At 35.4% G+C, this 16,161-nt stretch overlaps 2 protein-coding genes across 4 annotated transcripts in view; both read left to right on the plus strand.

The window, feature by feature from the left end:
* The window catches only part of mam (mastermind), a 35,989-nt gene extending 27,224 nt beyond the window's left edge, over window positions 1-8,765 (plus strand). The window contains exons 4-9 of one of the 2 annotated variants that reach the window (XM_069052720.1): window positions 4,944-5,337; window positions 6,085-6,249; window positions 6,302-6,592; window positions 6,672-6,920; window positions 6,971-7,158; window positions 7,216-8,765. In XM_069052720.1, the coding sequence (XP_068908821.1) occupies window positions 4,944-5,337; window positions 6,085-6,249; window positions 6,302-6,592; window positions 6,672-6,920; window positions 6,971-7,158; window positions 7,216-7,488 (1,560 nt within the window). In that variant the 3' untranslated portion in view covers window positions 7,489-8,765. The remainder of the gene's footprint in view (window positions 1-4,943; window positions 5,338-6,084; window positions 6,250-6,301; window positions 6,593-6,671; window positions 6,921-6,970; window positions 7,159-7,215) is intronic. The other variant, XM_069052721.1, reaches the window with a different exon arrangement.
* Window positions 8,766-10,216: 1,451 nt separating this feature from the next.
* Window positions 10,217-15,052, plus strand: LOC138134443 (biorientation of chromosomes in cell division protein 1-like 1). 2 transcript variants are annotated; one of them, XM_069052714.1, is made up of 6 exons: window positions 10,217-10,690; window positions 12,806-12,890; window positions 13,153-13,359; window positions 13,413-13,539; window positions 13,601-14,292; window positions 14,346-15,052. In XM_069052714.1, exons 3-6 carry the CDS (start codon window positions 13,273-13,275, stop codon window positions 14,835-14,837), a joined length of 1,398 nt encoding a protein of 465 aa, XP_068908815.1. In that variant the 5' UTR covers window positions 10,217-10,690; window positions 12,806-12,890; window positions 13,153-13,272; the 3' UTR covers window positions 14,838-15,052. The 2 variants fall into 2 exon arrangements, with proteins under 2 accessions (XP_068908815.1, XP_068908814.1); XM_069052713.1 differs by lacking the exon at window positions 10,217-10,690 and adding an exon at window positions 11,055-11,271.
* Window positions 15,053-16,161: the final 1,109 nt, after the last annotated feature.

The following is a 16,161-nucleotide window of genomic DNA, read 5'->3' on the forward strand; positions in this document are numbered from 1 at the left end:
TAAAGGAGCACAAAGGATGGATTAAATCAAGGTATTGTGTTCGATGAACTCGGTCCGCCCGCCATTATTAACCAGAAACTGGAGCAAACATGGGTGATGTAAGGCGGCTAACAACGTGCAATAGAAGGAGGCAGTGGCGTAACAGAAATTCAGGTTTCATTATCTATTCTCATAAATGCAAGAAATTTCGCTGATGTAATGCCAATAACAATAAACTTGACATACTCTTGAGCCATCCACGATACGAAATGGATTTTGATTTCAGTTTCTGGGGACTTCGAGAGTGAGAAACTTGTTCTTCGTACATCTGAAGGAAAGATTGACTGATCATATGATTTTTTTTTGTCGGCGGAATCTACAGAAAAACTTTACTAAAGCCTGTTATTATTCAATCTATTCGCTTATAAATAGAAACCACGTATGATTATCTCATTTTTTAACGAATTCAATTACCGATTTGATTCCATGGATGAGCTGGTTCGTAACAATTTAGATTGTTAAAAATAAACACGTTGGCAAACTTATCAATTTCTCGATTAATTATTTATCAGTACATTTTATTCAAAGACAACAGCTAGATAAATATTTTAAGAAAAACAGTTTTATAATATCGATATGCGGTGAACGGTGACCTATATCAAATATTGTGGAATCTAGGTTACAGGTAGAACACCAATTGAGATTACAAATCTATCCTTATTGGTTGTATTATTTTGCGCTGTTTAATGTTTGTTTGTTTTTAAATCATTGCCTTAGAAAAAATTGACTTCACGAAGCTTATTTTTGCTTATTGAATGATATTGAAATTTGTACTTTGTAACCGTACAAAATCGGCCTGTTTTCCTTTTTATCTTACAATACTGTAATAAAATTAGCTATTACAATATTTTAAGTGACCATTTTGTAGCAGTATGATTATTTTTAATGCTTCAGTGCAAGATAAGAGTGGTACAACAGTTTGACCGCTGTCCATTTTAACAAATTGTTAAAGCACATTTGACTGACGTAAAACACAAGGATTTGGATTTATGTAGTCAAGACGTTGAGAATTTTGACAGTAAGGAAACAAAACCGTTTAAAACTCATATTTGTGCTCAATTCGATCGAGGATTGCTGCTACTCGTATTTATTGCAATACGTTTTTTGAATAAAAATTAAAAAAAAAAAACAATTGCTTGAAGAAAAAAAGAATATTTTATTCAAAAAATAGAAACTACGGTAAAGCAGCTGGAAATCGGCATACAGAATGTTAATAAAAGTGGCCTTAAAATTAAATTATACATTTAGTGTCAGAAATGGTAGTTGTCATTTAAAAAAATTAAGATTTCGACATTTTTTTATTATCAATTTTGAAAAATTGCAGTACGCCTATGAAACATAACAAATATGTCACTAATGCCGCAAGAGATCGGGAAAATAAAAAAAAAATCAATGATTTATTTCCAATGGTTCAGGAGTTGTACATTTTTTAATGAAGCCCTGCAACCCCGCTTTTTTGCGAAAAAGATGACAAATAAGTGTTGACAAAAGGACGTTATAAACTCAAAATTTAACGCAAAATCCAAATTTGAAACCAAAATGGGGCCTTTCCATTTAAAAAAATAAAGATGGTGTCGATTTCCGATATATCCGGAAGTGTCGCCATTTTCATTTTCATATTACATAATACGATTTTTGGAAATCAGAAAGTTTCTATAATGAACGGGGTACGTGAATCACCCTGTATATTATAAAACTTTAACTGACTCGGGGGTGAATGTGTTTTTGGTTGGAAGTTATTTTGACCACCACCTTTTTGGTAATCCGAATATAATTTATTAGTTATAAATAAAATTACGTCAGAAAATTTTGTCAATTTTAGGGAAAAATCTTCTTATATGTAATTAAATTATACGAAACAGTAGATCCGACTGGTTTAATTTTAGACAGTATTGTTTAGGAATTGTTTAGTAAATGTTAATGTTGTTGTTAACAAAAAACAAGCCACACGTACTTCTTCATTTTTGAATATTATAACATGAAAATGTAATTCCAGAATAGTTTTTTTTTTTTGTAGTGTACCATCTGTAGTAATCAGTCGTATTACCAACATGTCGACTTAATTAGGTCCAAATACACATAACTGATAATTAGTACGCTGTAATTACTGAACGCATATTATTTTTTATAATATCGTCATCTGGAAACACGTTTGACCTTTCCTTGAAGGGAACAAATACCGGGTGGGGCATCGGTTACGCGCAGGCGAGAAATAGCGACTTCTAATTTATAAATAAAATAGTTAAAATTTTTCACCCTTACCTGGGTATTGGTAAGGTACATTTAATAATTTTTCACTTACAAACAAAGCCAAAAAATAAATAAAACAAAAAGCAAACTTCAACCAAAAAGTCAAATTCTGACTTTTATACTGACCTACCTCGTTTTTCCTCTAATTATTTACGAAATCAGCGAAAAAAAAACACCAATTAGATTTTGAATTAAACGCAATTTCACATTTTAACTTTGAAAATCATTTTTATTTTTGACCTGCTACTTGTGCTCTCGTAAATTTAGGTGACAATGGGAATTGTCAATTTTATGGCAAAGCTGTAAATAAGAGGCTTCAAAACGGTCGGCTACTGGTGAATGATCCTTTTGTTGGCAAATTATACCATTTTGCCATAAATCACGCATCTGGTTTGCGTTTAAATAAAAAAGCGAATTATTTGTACTTGTGACACCAGGGTTTGCTGCGCTAGCAGGTACATATTCATTCAGTGTAAAAACTTTATAAATGCCAATGCCAAGTAACCTATAGGAAACCGCATTGGTGTACGTTTTATATGTAAAATATGATATACAGAGTGTATTTTTAAAATTATAAAATTTTACCTACGAGGTTGTTTGACAACGTTGAAGACTAAAAGCAATTAAAAAAAATTGTAGCTTAAAAAATAAATGTCATTTTATTTTTTGACATAAAATTTTTTTAGATATTTTTTCCGAGTTCTACATGAAGCCAGTATATAGTCAAATTTTTACCCTTTTGAGGTGACGTCACGATTTCCTTCCTCGTTTTCTCTTTATTGAAACGACAGAAACAGAAAAAAACAAAAAAAAAGCACGTTTGTTTATTGATGGTCATTTTAAGGTTATTTTATGCTCCTGTCAATTGGACAATTTTTAATTTCTTTCATTTATTACATTGATTACAAACATAACCTTTCGAAGCAATTGTCAACAAATTTGACACATTTATAGTTATTTATGATCAATTCAAATTTGTTTCTGATTCTAGCTCAAACATAGGTAAAGTTACTAGATAATGACGTCATCGCAAAAGGGTAAAAATTGGAGTATAGCTCGTGGTTAAAATATCTGTACAACTTTCAATAACACCCTGTATAAAATATCACCAATTTTAATTAATTAGAAGTCGCGATTTCGTGCCTGCGCGTAACCAATGCCCCACCCCGTGTAACTGCAATGTTTTTCTTTTTCTATTGTCAATAGTTAATTTATTTCTTATTCCCAATAACCACGTGGGATAACGTGCGGATTTGAATGGTAATTTAGCTAATTGAATCTTGTGCAAAAAATCCCCTCACCATCCCGAATTTGAATACGCATGTAGTTAATTGCGTTGGCCGAAAAATCGTCCGGCGGTGGTGGTCATTAATTCGAAATCTGAAAGAACGGAAAATGTAAAAATTTCGTAATGTGTGGGCGTAATTATTAGGTCAACAAAATAATGACCTCCAGGACGGTTTTCAGCAACACGAGTTCATGGAGGCACGCTCCAAGTTAACAAGTCGCGAGCAGTCGCGAGGACTGACCGCTTTCCACCCTCTCCATCGTCACATCACCGTCTCTCCATCCTTTTCCGTTACATCGACAGGATAACGATCTGCGAACGCGAGGAACGTCCGCGGAAGGCGACGTGACGTTGTCAGTTCGTTAACACATAAGACGACTTCCTGCATGATGAGTTCATTTTATAATTTATGCCCGTATTAGACTGTGCTATACGGAATTTTCGTGTTTAATTTATGAAAACGTCGACTACAACCGTTAGATTCTGAAATTAATTTCCTCGTTTAATTTCAGTTCTGATCGCTTACATTTACAATCTGCGCAAGATTAATAATAGCCGAATTTTTGCCACCAATCACGGAGTTACGTAATTGAGTTTCGAATTCCTATGTAGAAACCCCCATTGTTACGTCACAAATATTCTTCTACATTTTTGTCGCGTTCGTAACCCTGAAGCGGCAACAAATCAAAATTTTTACGGAAACTACATCTTCGCTGTTGATTCTTTTTGGTAATGTTAAGTCACACCGGATATGTATATCGGGTGAGAACAAAAACTGGTTCACCTCCTTGTTTATTTATAGACACACATACATACACAAGTGAATCTGAAAGTCGCTCAATAAACTACAATAAACGTTGATTTTTCTGTCGTCAAAAAATGAAAAATCAAAATTCAAGGCATTTTTTCTCATAAAAACGAAACAAAAGATACCAAAGACAAGATTTAGAAAATAAATATTTGTTACTTACTGTCATTCTAAATCTTTACGTATAATTGACAGAAAAAGTTAATTTAACGATAGTACAGTTCTCCTAGATTAATAATTAGTTTTGTAATTAACTGGCTGTTGTATGAGTAAGAAAAATATTAACAAGAATGTATAGGTTGGGTTGGTTTGTTTGAAACCAAAAAGCTTAAGTCGTACTGACAAAAAGAAGAAGAAGAAGAACTACTTTCAACATGTACCTATGTACAAGTTGTAAACTAAAATTTATAAGCTTACCGTCAGTAATGCCACGACATGGTGAGACAGAACAACCACGTAAATGAATGCCGTAGGTCAACTTAATTAAACGCCATGTTTTTGAGATTTCCTGTGCGGTTTTTGTTGTATGGGTGCGTTTACAATGTCGTGTCATTCCAGGTATCTGCTGGACAACACCTTCATTTAAGCGGCGACTTGAAAGGTAATGTTTCGATCGCCACACAACAAGGAATGCACTTTAATCAGCATACGTCCACCAATGGAACGTCTTCGCAATCCCAGAACACGCAAAACGTTCCCCAACAAAATCCTTTATCATCAAACCAACAGCATCAACAACAAAATCCACAAATGCATCCCAACAATTCCCAACAACCGCCACAAACTCAAAACAGCGGTCCCCATCTGGGAAGTCCCATGATGTCCAACAGTCAGCAGATGCCCAATTCCCAGCAGGGACCCATGGGCGGCATGCAAGGACCGGGAAATCTTTCCGGGCCAGGTCCTGGCAATATGCAAGGTATTTTGAGAAAAGCTGTCGATCATTTGAAAGGTATTTTATTTTGAAATGTAAAGTGAATCATGGTGTAATATTAATATGCAGAAAAAGAATTTACGTTACGTAGAAGAACAGCAGCGTGTTCAGTTAAAAACACGTGTAAATAATTTCGCGAAATCAATTCCTTCGTTTTTAGTCATTAGTTAAGATAAATTTGTTTAAATAAAAAAACGAATATATGAAAACATCTTTTTGATTCCAAAAATATCAGGTTTCCTTATCGTTTTACATATCTTGTAATTACTGGTTGTTCCTGTACACTCGGCTCAGCTGCTAACGTATACCGGGTGTTATGGAAGTCCACGTAATAAATTTAACCACTAATAGGACTTAAAATAAACTTTTGTTTTTATCATTTTTCCCCAAATTCTTCCAAATAGTCAAAATTAAATATCATTTCATCCCTAAAATTTATACCCGCTCATGTGTTTACACATCCATTGATAACGAAGCACGAAAAAAGAATTACATATTCCATTAAAATATTCGAAAAAAAACAGTAGTATTAGAACAGCGATCGTTCTTTGTTCAAAAAACTGTATAGTTTTTACCGCACAAAAACATTTTCACTCACGCTTTCATTTCAATTGATGATTATTCCATGAGCGAATTGTCAAATTAAGGGTTAGAAAAATGTAAAAAAATGCTGTTTCGAAAAACTCTGCAAAAACAAATCACCACCATAAAATACTTATTGCTCGGGTGTAATTTTTGAGTTAATAATTGTTAAACTTTTGCAAGGTGGTATGGGTGCTGGTATGATGAGTGGACCCACAGCAATGCAGCATCCAGGCGGGATGGGCGGGAACATGCCCGGTCAGCTTCCAGAAAGCTACAGCATGTCCCAAACCCAGACAATTAATTTTACCCAGCAGACGTTACGGCAGCGTGCTAGTGGACCTAACGGTAGCAAGATTGATTTAATCGATTGTTCATTTTTAAATTGAACGTTTCACAGTTGTACCAAATAATATGGGACCAAACGGGCCAATGGGACCAGGACCTATGGGGGGTCAAGGCGGAATGGGACCACGTTTGATGAATAGCCAAACACTGGACCAGCAGAAATTCCTGCAACAGCAACAAATGTTGAGAGCACAGCAGGCGGCTGCTTTACAGCAACATATGGTCAGGCCTCCGCCTCCGGATTATAAGAGCAGCGCCGGAATGATGCAAGGTGTACAACCACGGTTTGCAGGGGCGCCTCCGAATATCAGAAGGATGCCCCATCAACCGATGCCGCCTTCAGGTGTGTGTGACTCATTAATATTCAAGTGGCATTGATTGGCGAACGGTGGATTATATTAAGTGTCTGTTTCAAACTGAAGGTTGTGTTGTAGGTCCGATGATTCGTCCTCATAACATGTACATAATGCAACAACAACAGCAGCAGCAACAACAGCAACAGCAGCAGCAACAACAGCAGCACATGATCTCCAGAAGCATGTATCCTAGGCAACAAGGTCCCCTCAGCGGGATGGACGCCATGCAGCACGGCAATACCGAATGGCGACACTTGCTTATGCAACAGCAAAACACTAATTTCAGTCCGCAAATGAGGCCAAACATGCAACAAGGTATTAATTCAGTGCGACGCATAATTTCTTTAATAATAATGGTAATTCAGGTTTTAACATGAACACGGGAAATATGCAATTGTCGGCGCAACACCAGCAAATCAGAAATCAACAAAACATAGGTCAGAGTCAAGTAATGGGCCAAGGTGGTAGTCCCATGTCGCAAATGACCAACATGAATCAAATGCTGAATCATATTCAACAGCAACAAAGTATGATGCAGCAGCAGAACTCTCAGGTATGATTTGATAATTGAAAGGTTTGCGGAAGTGTGCAAATCGGATCGATGTTCCAGATGTCCATATCAAATCTATCAAGTATCCACATGCAGCAGTCGCAGAGTATGACGGTAACCAATCAGTCATTGCAGCAACAAAACATGAACAATCATCAGCTTGTAAATAACACAACCAACCAAAATAACGCTCTGAGCAGTTTTAATTCGCAGCCGACAGAATTCAATCTCGAATTTTTAGATAATCTTCCAACAGCAGATTCAACAGCGTTTACTGATCAAGAGTTGTTAAGCTCGTTTGACAGTGATTCTGGCTTTAATTTAGACTTTTAGTAAAATTTTATATGATTTTGTTAATATTTTTTTATATATATATTTTTGTACATATTTATATTAACTGTGGTTTCTGTTGGTATTAATTTATATTTGTAAGTATACACGGTTCCGTTTGTTAAATCGCGATCGATAATAGTCAAACCATTTCATTGATTTTTGAACATTTTTATTTTGATATAACAATATACAAAATATACCCAAGTGACAATATACCTATCAAATATTATCTACAGTTTGTAATGATACACTGCCATGAAGCAGAATATTATATGATTATTAAAAAATAGAGCTGTGACAAAGTGGAGTGAAATTTTGTAGTATCAACTGCAAAAAACAAAATTTTACATTTATACAATTTATAGAAAGGTGTGGTTTTGTACACACAAAAACTGAAATTGAATTTCGTCAGTCATATCATGACTTTTACAGTATATACATATACTTGATAAGTATTATGTTAATAGTTTACTTATGAAGAAGTAGCCGCTCCCGGCGTACACTGGTAATATTTACGATTTTTTAAAGCGCAACGTGCAGGAGAACGTCGTGAATGTTACTGGTCGGGAATTTAGTTTGTAAATATTTAGAAAAACAGTGTTATGATGAACAGTTTATTGAAATTCTGTACTCCATTAGTGAATGTCTCGACAGCTACTCGGCAAGTTGCTTTGAAAATTTTTAGTGTTTGTAGTTTTGTGGTTCGTCGCTCAAAATCAATAAAAATGTTCGCGATCACCCACAAAGTTACAAATTAACTTGCAGATGTAGTTGTTTCTAGTGAATTAACTAAGTAATGTTAACTGGCTTAAATATAAAAAACTTTTCTTTAAAATTTTTCTGTTATAGATGAAATTGAATGTTTTGATATTTTATATAATATTGTCACATGCGAAAACTATTTTTTTATTCATATTTAATATTTAAGCCACAAGATTGAGAATAATTGATCTCGATAGACTTATATTGACGACACTAAACGTTAATTCTTTTGTACATTCCACTTGATTGCTATTTCAGTTTCCAATTTTTGTAACCAGTATGTCAGTATTTTAAAATAAAATGCTTTGTTTATAATTTACCTACATTTATTAGCAGACCACAGTTTTAGTTTTATCTGTAATAATTTATATGTGTACTTAGATGAAATGACATTGTTATAATATTCTAATTTTTGCAACATACAAGAGTTTATATTGAAAATATATATTCCATGTTTTGTAGATTTATCATAAATTCAGGTGATTATAATAAATATCTCTATAATGATAGTCGAACTTTTTTATGGTTTAATTTCTTCACCTCAAGATCGCAACCGAAAATGACAAAAACTACATAAGTTACATAACATACCTTTCCGTTCGGTGACGAAGCATTTCCACTTACTCATCTGAAACAGATTTAGACAAAAAAATATTTCCTAAGATTTTTTGACTTTTAGGAATAAACATTCGCGTTCTGTCTTGTGTTACCACCGGCCCTCTGGAGCAGTCAAACTGTCATTGGTGGACCGATGTCGCCGGTGCGACTCAGGAATGAGCCGTTTGGATTCCGTCTCAAGAGATGCACGTCGTCTCGAAGAAGACCATCGTCTTTTTATCCAGCTCGTTTTTACGGAGCCAGAGTCTTTTTTGTAGAGGGAGAGCAGAGCAGTGTACGATACAAACACCTTCAGAGCGTGAACGAAAGTGAACGAATTTCGGCCGGCGCCACCTATTTATCGGAAAGTTTGGACCAAATACGTCACGAATGCAGCCCTCTCATAAGAAAAGAACAAAGACATTTTTTGCATCGGTTTTCTTTAATAAATTCCTGATAATCTCAAACCAGCGGAAATAGTTGGTTGCATAACCTGTCTTGCCTTTATAACGTAGATAGTAATTTATAAACCCAAAAGTGTCAGCCTACTGGTGATTACAATTTAATAACTTATATTAATAAATCACGATTAGTTCAGTAAAAAAACTTCATAAAATCCAACACTAATATTTATTTTTTATGCTTTAATAATATTGAAATTCATATTAATCTGTTACTTGTTTACATCTTTGTCATTCAACTTTTATTAGTATTTAGAATTGTTCGCTTATTTAACAAAATATTTTGTTTTAAGCAGATGATCAATAAAATTTAATCTAATCTCATGTAACCTAATATGTAATGTTTTACCACCCAGCACTAGGTATTTAATTAAAACTTTACCGCTGCCTAATTGAAAATGGCTTTATCATTTAATCCCAACAACTAAATAAGAACAAAAGTATTTTTCAATACCTATACCTAGCTATAAATTCTATTGGAAGAAATCGCCCAGTTTGTACATTTTGCACAAAGGTGGGAGTTTATTATAACTGTGACAAAATAGTTATTTATTTCCTTATTTGGACATTGTAAAATTGTAAAATCACGATGATAATGCTGTTTCAAATCCAATTTCGTAATGTTAGTTTTGAGATGATGAAATCCACTGAAATAATGCTATAATTAAACGTGTTAACAACGAGAAATCATCTTTCGGAGTCAACGTTCTGTTTTGAATTAATTTGTTTCCTTTATTCCGATGCCAAAACATGTCCAAAGGTAAGATGAAGCAGAACTTTTCGTATGTTGCATCAGCTTTTAGCGATTCGCCCAGCTCCGCTTATGTGGACTAATGACGACAAACAACCAATCCGATTCAATTCAGTTTCCCCACTATGATTCAGTCTTTATCAGTAAATTCACGTGAGCAGCAATTTTACCGCATCTTTTTGCCACCCTGAGAAAAGCTCAGTGTTATTAACAGTGGTCGCTGAAGACACCAAAAAAAATTAATACATCACAAGTGTTTAAAACTTTTGCTTGCATCCGTTGTACAGAGATCATAAAAAAATAAAAATTGTGAGGCGGTTGCTTTGTTGTTTTTTGCTAGTTCTAGTAGATAATACGGTAGGTACTCAGATAACAGTACCCGCCAATCAGTTCGTGGAAATTCGTACCTAGCAACAAGAAAACTAGCTACGTGGCTTAACATCTTAAGTTGTCCCTTTCGGCCCCCCCGTAATATGTTCATTTCCGACGACTTGGCTATGCAAATTTCTAAATTAAACAAGTGTCAGTGTGAAATTCCAACCATTTCAAGAAACATTTTTTGCTGGGTCGTTAAAAGAAAGTGCACTAAAAGAGTTCATCACAATTTGACCATGATGGGTACAATGGAGACGTAAGTGTATTTCCCCCATTTTTCAGCATTTTAAAAAGTACAATTTTTAAGTTAAGAAACGTTGCGCAATCGTTGTGTTTTGGATGGCATAATTAGTTGAATTATTTAACGTTATAAAATAGTCCTTGGCTTCCGAATATCTAGTATTACATTTTCACGTAATGGCAGCACAATTCAAATTTCTTGGAAATCCAGCCGCAAAGTGCTGCGTAAGGATGATTCACGGGAAAGTCTCGTGACACCGAATCGTTTGATTGGCCGCTCATGACGTCAATTTAGCAAATGAAATGCAAGGATGGGTGGGCAAACGCGTAAACCCGTGAGAGTAACAAGGACGGAGAAAGCGGGAATCTGATCTAAAGTTCACTGTCGTCCGCCATTGCTGACAGAATTTCAGTGACGCTAGCAATAAGCAGACGTATTTTTTTGTGCTCACCTGTGTGAAAGTTGCCTGTGTTGACCTACGATAATCAACAACAGCTTCAGCAATCGCCCGCTTTTGGCAAACAGTGTTTCAGTAAATCTTTGGAGGCTGAAATTTGCGAGTAACGTCTGGTGCAAACCAACCAAGTCGGCGTAGAGTAAGACATTTTTTTTGACATTTGTTTATTTCATGACGCAGCCATTGCACTATAATACACCCATCGTTGCAGATTTGTTTAATTTTAATATTTTAGAAACACCAACGAGTGGTGGTTGTAAACAAAGGTATTGATCTGGATTAGGGTTCTTTACGGGTGACCTTCAGTCTGAAAACTTGTAGAGACTTGTCGGTGTGACGTCATGCGACCTCGCGCGATTCGCGGAATCCTCGTTGCCAAACAAGATAATTTTATTTGTTGCCGACCGATTATTTCAATTTTATCACCAACTAACGACAATGAAGTAGTTTGATAATAGGTGGATAAATTCCTGAGCAAACGGAATTTATCTGTGTACATTTCATAATGGATCGTGCCTCACTTATCGCAGATTACTTATCGAATATTAACACCGGCCAATTGTTACTGTAAAACGTGCGCATCATTGCTTGTTTACCGAAATATTTTACATTCTAGCAACAATTATTCAATTATTTAGGTTGGTAGTAGCGCTCTCTGGCCGATATAGATTAAAGCAAAATCGATTTTAATCGGAAATATACATTAGTCTGCCCACATATTTTTACTGTCACGCATCCGGTAACAGGGAGTTATAATTATTTTTGTCACAACAGATAACATATTTAAATGGAAATTCGTTGTCGCCAGTTGGTAACGAGGCCTTGACGTTCATTCTGGGAAATACCTACCAACTCTGAAAAACCCCTAGTATTTCCTACTTTCACTTGAAATTCAAATTTATTCATATTTCCGATAGAAATATTATATAACTGGAATCATCTACTGATTGAATCGTTTTTTTTTTCAATACAAAAATGTTATTTCAAATGATACACGATCTGTTGTAATCAGAATCTGTGTTGGTCATTGGAGATTAAAATATAATACTTGTGTTAATAATTGTTAAACAATTGTAGCATAAAAGAGGAACAGTGAAGAGTAACGATTGTTAAAAAATGTAAGTAAATGAAATTAACCCATAGCTGGAATTTTGGGATCTTTCAACATCCCACAGTGGGTTTTCTATGTGAATGTTTCATGGTGCTTTTATTTTTTTTACCCAATGTTAATGCATAAATTATTGACAGTTTTTGATCGTTTGAATTGAGATGGGTCACTGTTATCGCTAGATGATAAAAAATGAATTGAAAATGGCCGTCAAAAGCCACCAAAAATGAAAAGAACTTCGATAATTATCAGAAACATGCAGTTCTTTTTCACAAACCAAAATAGTTGTGTTCGGAGTTATCCAATTTCTTTCAAACAAATAAATTTTGATTAGATGTTAAAAATGTATACAAATCTTGTGTGTTTGCTTTCAACTCTTTACAAATGCAAACGGATAAAAACTTGATTGTTTTTTGATTGAAAAAATGAGTTGCAATATCAGTTGTGTGACAATTTTATAACGAACGGCTTAATATTTTTTAAATTTATAATCCAATGGCAACCTTTCGATTTGAATTGTTGTGAATGAGCGAATTTGTACTTATTTTGATTTTTTTTGTTGCAGGTTGAGCGTGTCAAACTCTCAACTCTTCTATTGGTGAGGCCCCACAAGAGTCAACATTTTTAAAAAAGGACAAGGCGAATTTAATGTAAGTAGATCTGCGCGTTCCGCCGGCACCTTTCCGTATCTTATCTCGTAATTCGATAAGTCATTGTCGGGAAATTCGCTGTTTTCTTGGAACGTCTGTGTTGCCACCGTCCGAAACACGTTGAGACTTGTTCGCGCGCGCGATCTTTATCTATGTGAACCGCCACCGATCATCTCACTGTTGCAACAAATCGGTCGAGGTGCACAACATTTTAAGCAAAGTGTTGGTGCGTTTGGTGTTTATGTTGAACTCGTGTTTGCAGTCCCTGTCAAAATGGAATCCGCTGCTGTTTTATCAGCTACCTGCCCGTCATGGCGAGAAATCTACCCAACTAAGCCCAATATTGAATTTGGACACATCAACAAATCTAGATTTGTTAGACATGGAAACTTCAGTGCTACACTGCGTCAATCCTTACGACGTAAACCCAATTATTGGGACGTCGAAGGTGTCAGACATTCAGGAAGAGGTGAGTTGAATTTTTTTTTGATGTGGAGTATTTCTAATTGGGCGGTTTTGCAGAGCCCGACACTTGGAAAACCAATCAAGCTCGAGATGGAAGAATTCAGCGATCTTGGGCCGTTCCTGCCCGAAAGTGCGCCAAAGGCAACGTCAAATTTCATAGATGAACTGAACACGCCGATTTTCGGTGAGTTCGGTGCAAACAAGACTAGAATCGGTGGTAATAAAGGATTTATTTGATTTTGCAGATAGGAAAGGACCGTTTGATTTTATGATATATGAAAATACATGTATAGAGTCACCACCAGCCGCAGATCCTTTTAAGTTTGAATATGACACAATTCGAACGGGTAATAGTGTACTTTCAAACAAACAACTCAATGACTTTTCAGTTTATTCGAACAATGTGAACGTTCAGCTACAGGAAAACAACAATAGTGAAGTAGTTAATATCGTACAAGGTTCTGAGGCTAATCTGCTATTTGCAACATCTGAATCAGATCAGAGAAATATATACATAATTAATGGAAACGAAACCCCAATACGCGTGCAAAGTGAAGATCAAATTAGTGCATCTCTATTTAAAATCGAAGATACTAATAGTGTTGTAAGTGTAAACAGTAACGAGAATCAATATTCGAACGTTTCTTCGCCTTGCAATGAGTATTCAGTGAATACTAGTCTAACTACTATTGAAGCACCATATTCTAACGTATCGTCGCCCAACAATGAGTACAGTAGGACCAACTTGGGAATCGAAACACCAGAAGACAGCAACAGCAGCAGCTGTGCTGCTTCGGAGAAGTCGGCGAAGAAGGTTCCCAAACTCAAACTCAACCTAGGATTTAACCAGACAATGGTTTTGAACACTCCTGACGTCATTGACTCTGTAGTCGACTTGGAAACAAACTTCAACATCCTCGACTACGTCAGTGAGAAGGTGAGCCATTTATAATTACGAGTAAACGAAATCTAATCTATACTTTTTTTTAGGATGTGACAACGGTAAACATAGAGGATATCCATTTTGACGATCCATCAACATCATCAAGGGGATTGAATGTCGAAGAAAATATTACTTCATCGAAACTCCGCAAACGCAAACTCAAACGTTACGAGGACGATGATGAGGATTACGTACCGCCCTCTAAGAGGTCGGCCACCATCAGAGAAGTGTCAATTGATTCGTCCGATTCTGAGAGCGAAGCGGAGCAATCGAGGAGCAGAAAAGGGCGACCGCCGAGACGAACGTCCTCCATCAGTTCGGATCATTCGGACGCGTCCAAATACAGAGAACTGCGCGACAAAAACAACGAGGCGTCGAGGAAGTCGAGATTGAAGAGGAAGATGAAAGAAATGACACTTCAGAAGGAGGCCGACGAGTTGTACGAGAAAAACGTCAAACTGAAAGCACAAGTGGAAGAATATGAAAGAATGGTCAATAATTTCAGAAATAATTTGTTTAAGATAATGCTTAAGAAGTAGTTTAGTGTGTTTATTTCAAATGAGTTGTACTAGTGATTTGGGGTTTCTTTAGAATAAGATTGTACATTTTTTGTTGTTATATTCGGAATAGGTGCATAATATTTTATGGTTGAATGATTTTTTAATAGCTATCTTGATACAAGAAATCTTATATTTTATTGTTTTAACACTGTTTGTTGGTTGCAAATTCTACTTTGAGTAAAGAATTTAAAGACTTACTTGTTTGAAATTCCCCACATACACGCGTCTTACCGGAAGCACAAAAAGAGGGATCAACGATAATGATTTAAGTAATTTTATGCAGAGTAATTATAAAACCAAAAACATTGCAAAAAACGATACGTCTTGACACTTGGATCTTACGTAACAAATTGCAGAAAAAGTATGTAAAAAGCAGAACAGGTGTACTGTGTTCTTGACCATGGACTATGAAATTACGAAATCTCAAACCAAAACTCGTATCAACTTGAAAACTTGAATCTAATGTAAAAAAAAACCTACAGCTTTCAAACTGGGAATGAGATAAACTGTAGGTTTTTAAAGAAACTCCAGATTAGCGTTCTCTGTTGAAAAAATTCAATATTTTCCAGTTATAATAGATTGTTCAACAAATAATACCTGTTGAAATTTATATTTTGTTTTTGTATCACTCATTCAAGGTTTTTCATGAATCTACCATTTTATTTACATTTCATTAAAAAAAAGTCTTATTTGTGTCTATAGTCCGTTTTTAAACTGAGTAAATAAAAGTCCACACTAAAAAAAGTTACTAAAAAACACAAAAATTGCATTTATTATTAATTATAATAAATGTTTTCAGTTCATTAATTATAAAGGTAAAGAAATTTATTTTAAAAAAATGTGTTCTGGATCAGATATTTTAGAGCTGCCAAATTTGTCGCGCTAAAACTACAGCCTATGATTGGTTCAAATTCAGCCGGTTTTAGGCAACTCTAAAGGCGGCCTTACACCAAGGCAACATGTGGCATGCAACATTTTTTTGGTAATGTTGCCGGTCATTACCAAAAAATGTTGCGTGCTACATGTTGCCAATTGTTGCCTTGGTGTAAGGCTGCCTTAAGATATCCAAATCTGAATCCAGAACACATTGCCGAATGCAGCATGTATTTTTTGCATTTTGATTCATAGTGGCAGTTGTTTGACGTTTATTAGCTGAGTTAGCAAAGATACAAAAAATCTGACACTGTCAAAGTCATAGCCGTCCCTTATCTGAGTAACTGTTGATCGCACGGTATCACCAACCCAAACATAATCACCTGCTTATTTATTAGTCGTGAAACTGATTTTAGTTATTTTGGTTGAA

Source organism: Tenebrio molitor, chromosome 7, assembly GCF_963966145.1.
Source record: "Tenebrio molitor chromosome 7, icTenMoli1.1, whole genome shotgun sequence".
NCBI lineage: Eukaryota > Metazoa > Arthropoda > Insecta > Coleoptera > Tenebrionidae > Tenebrio > Tenebrio molitor.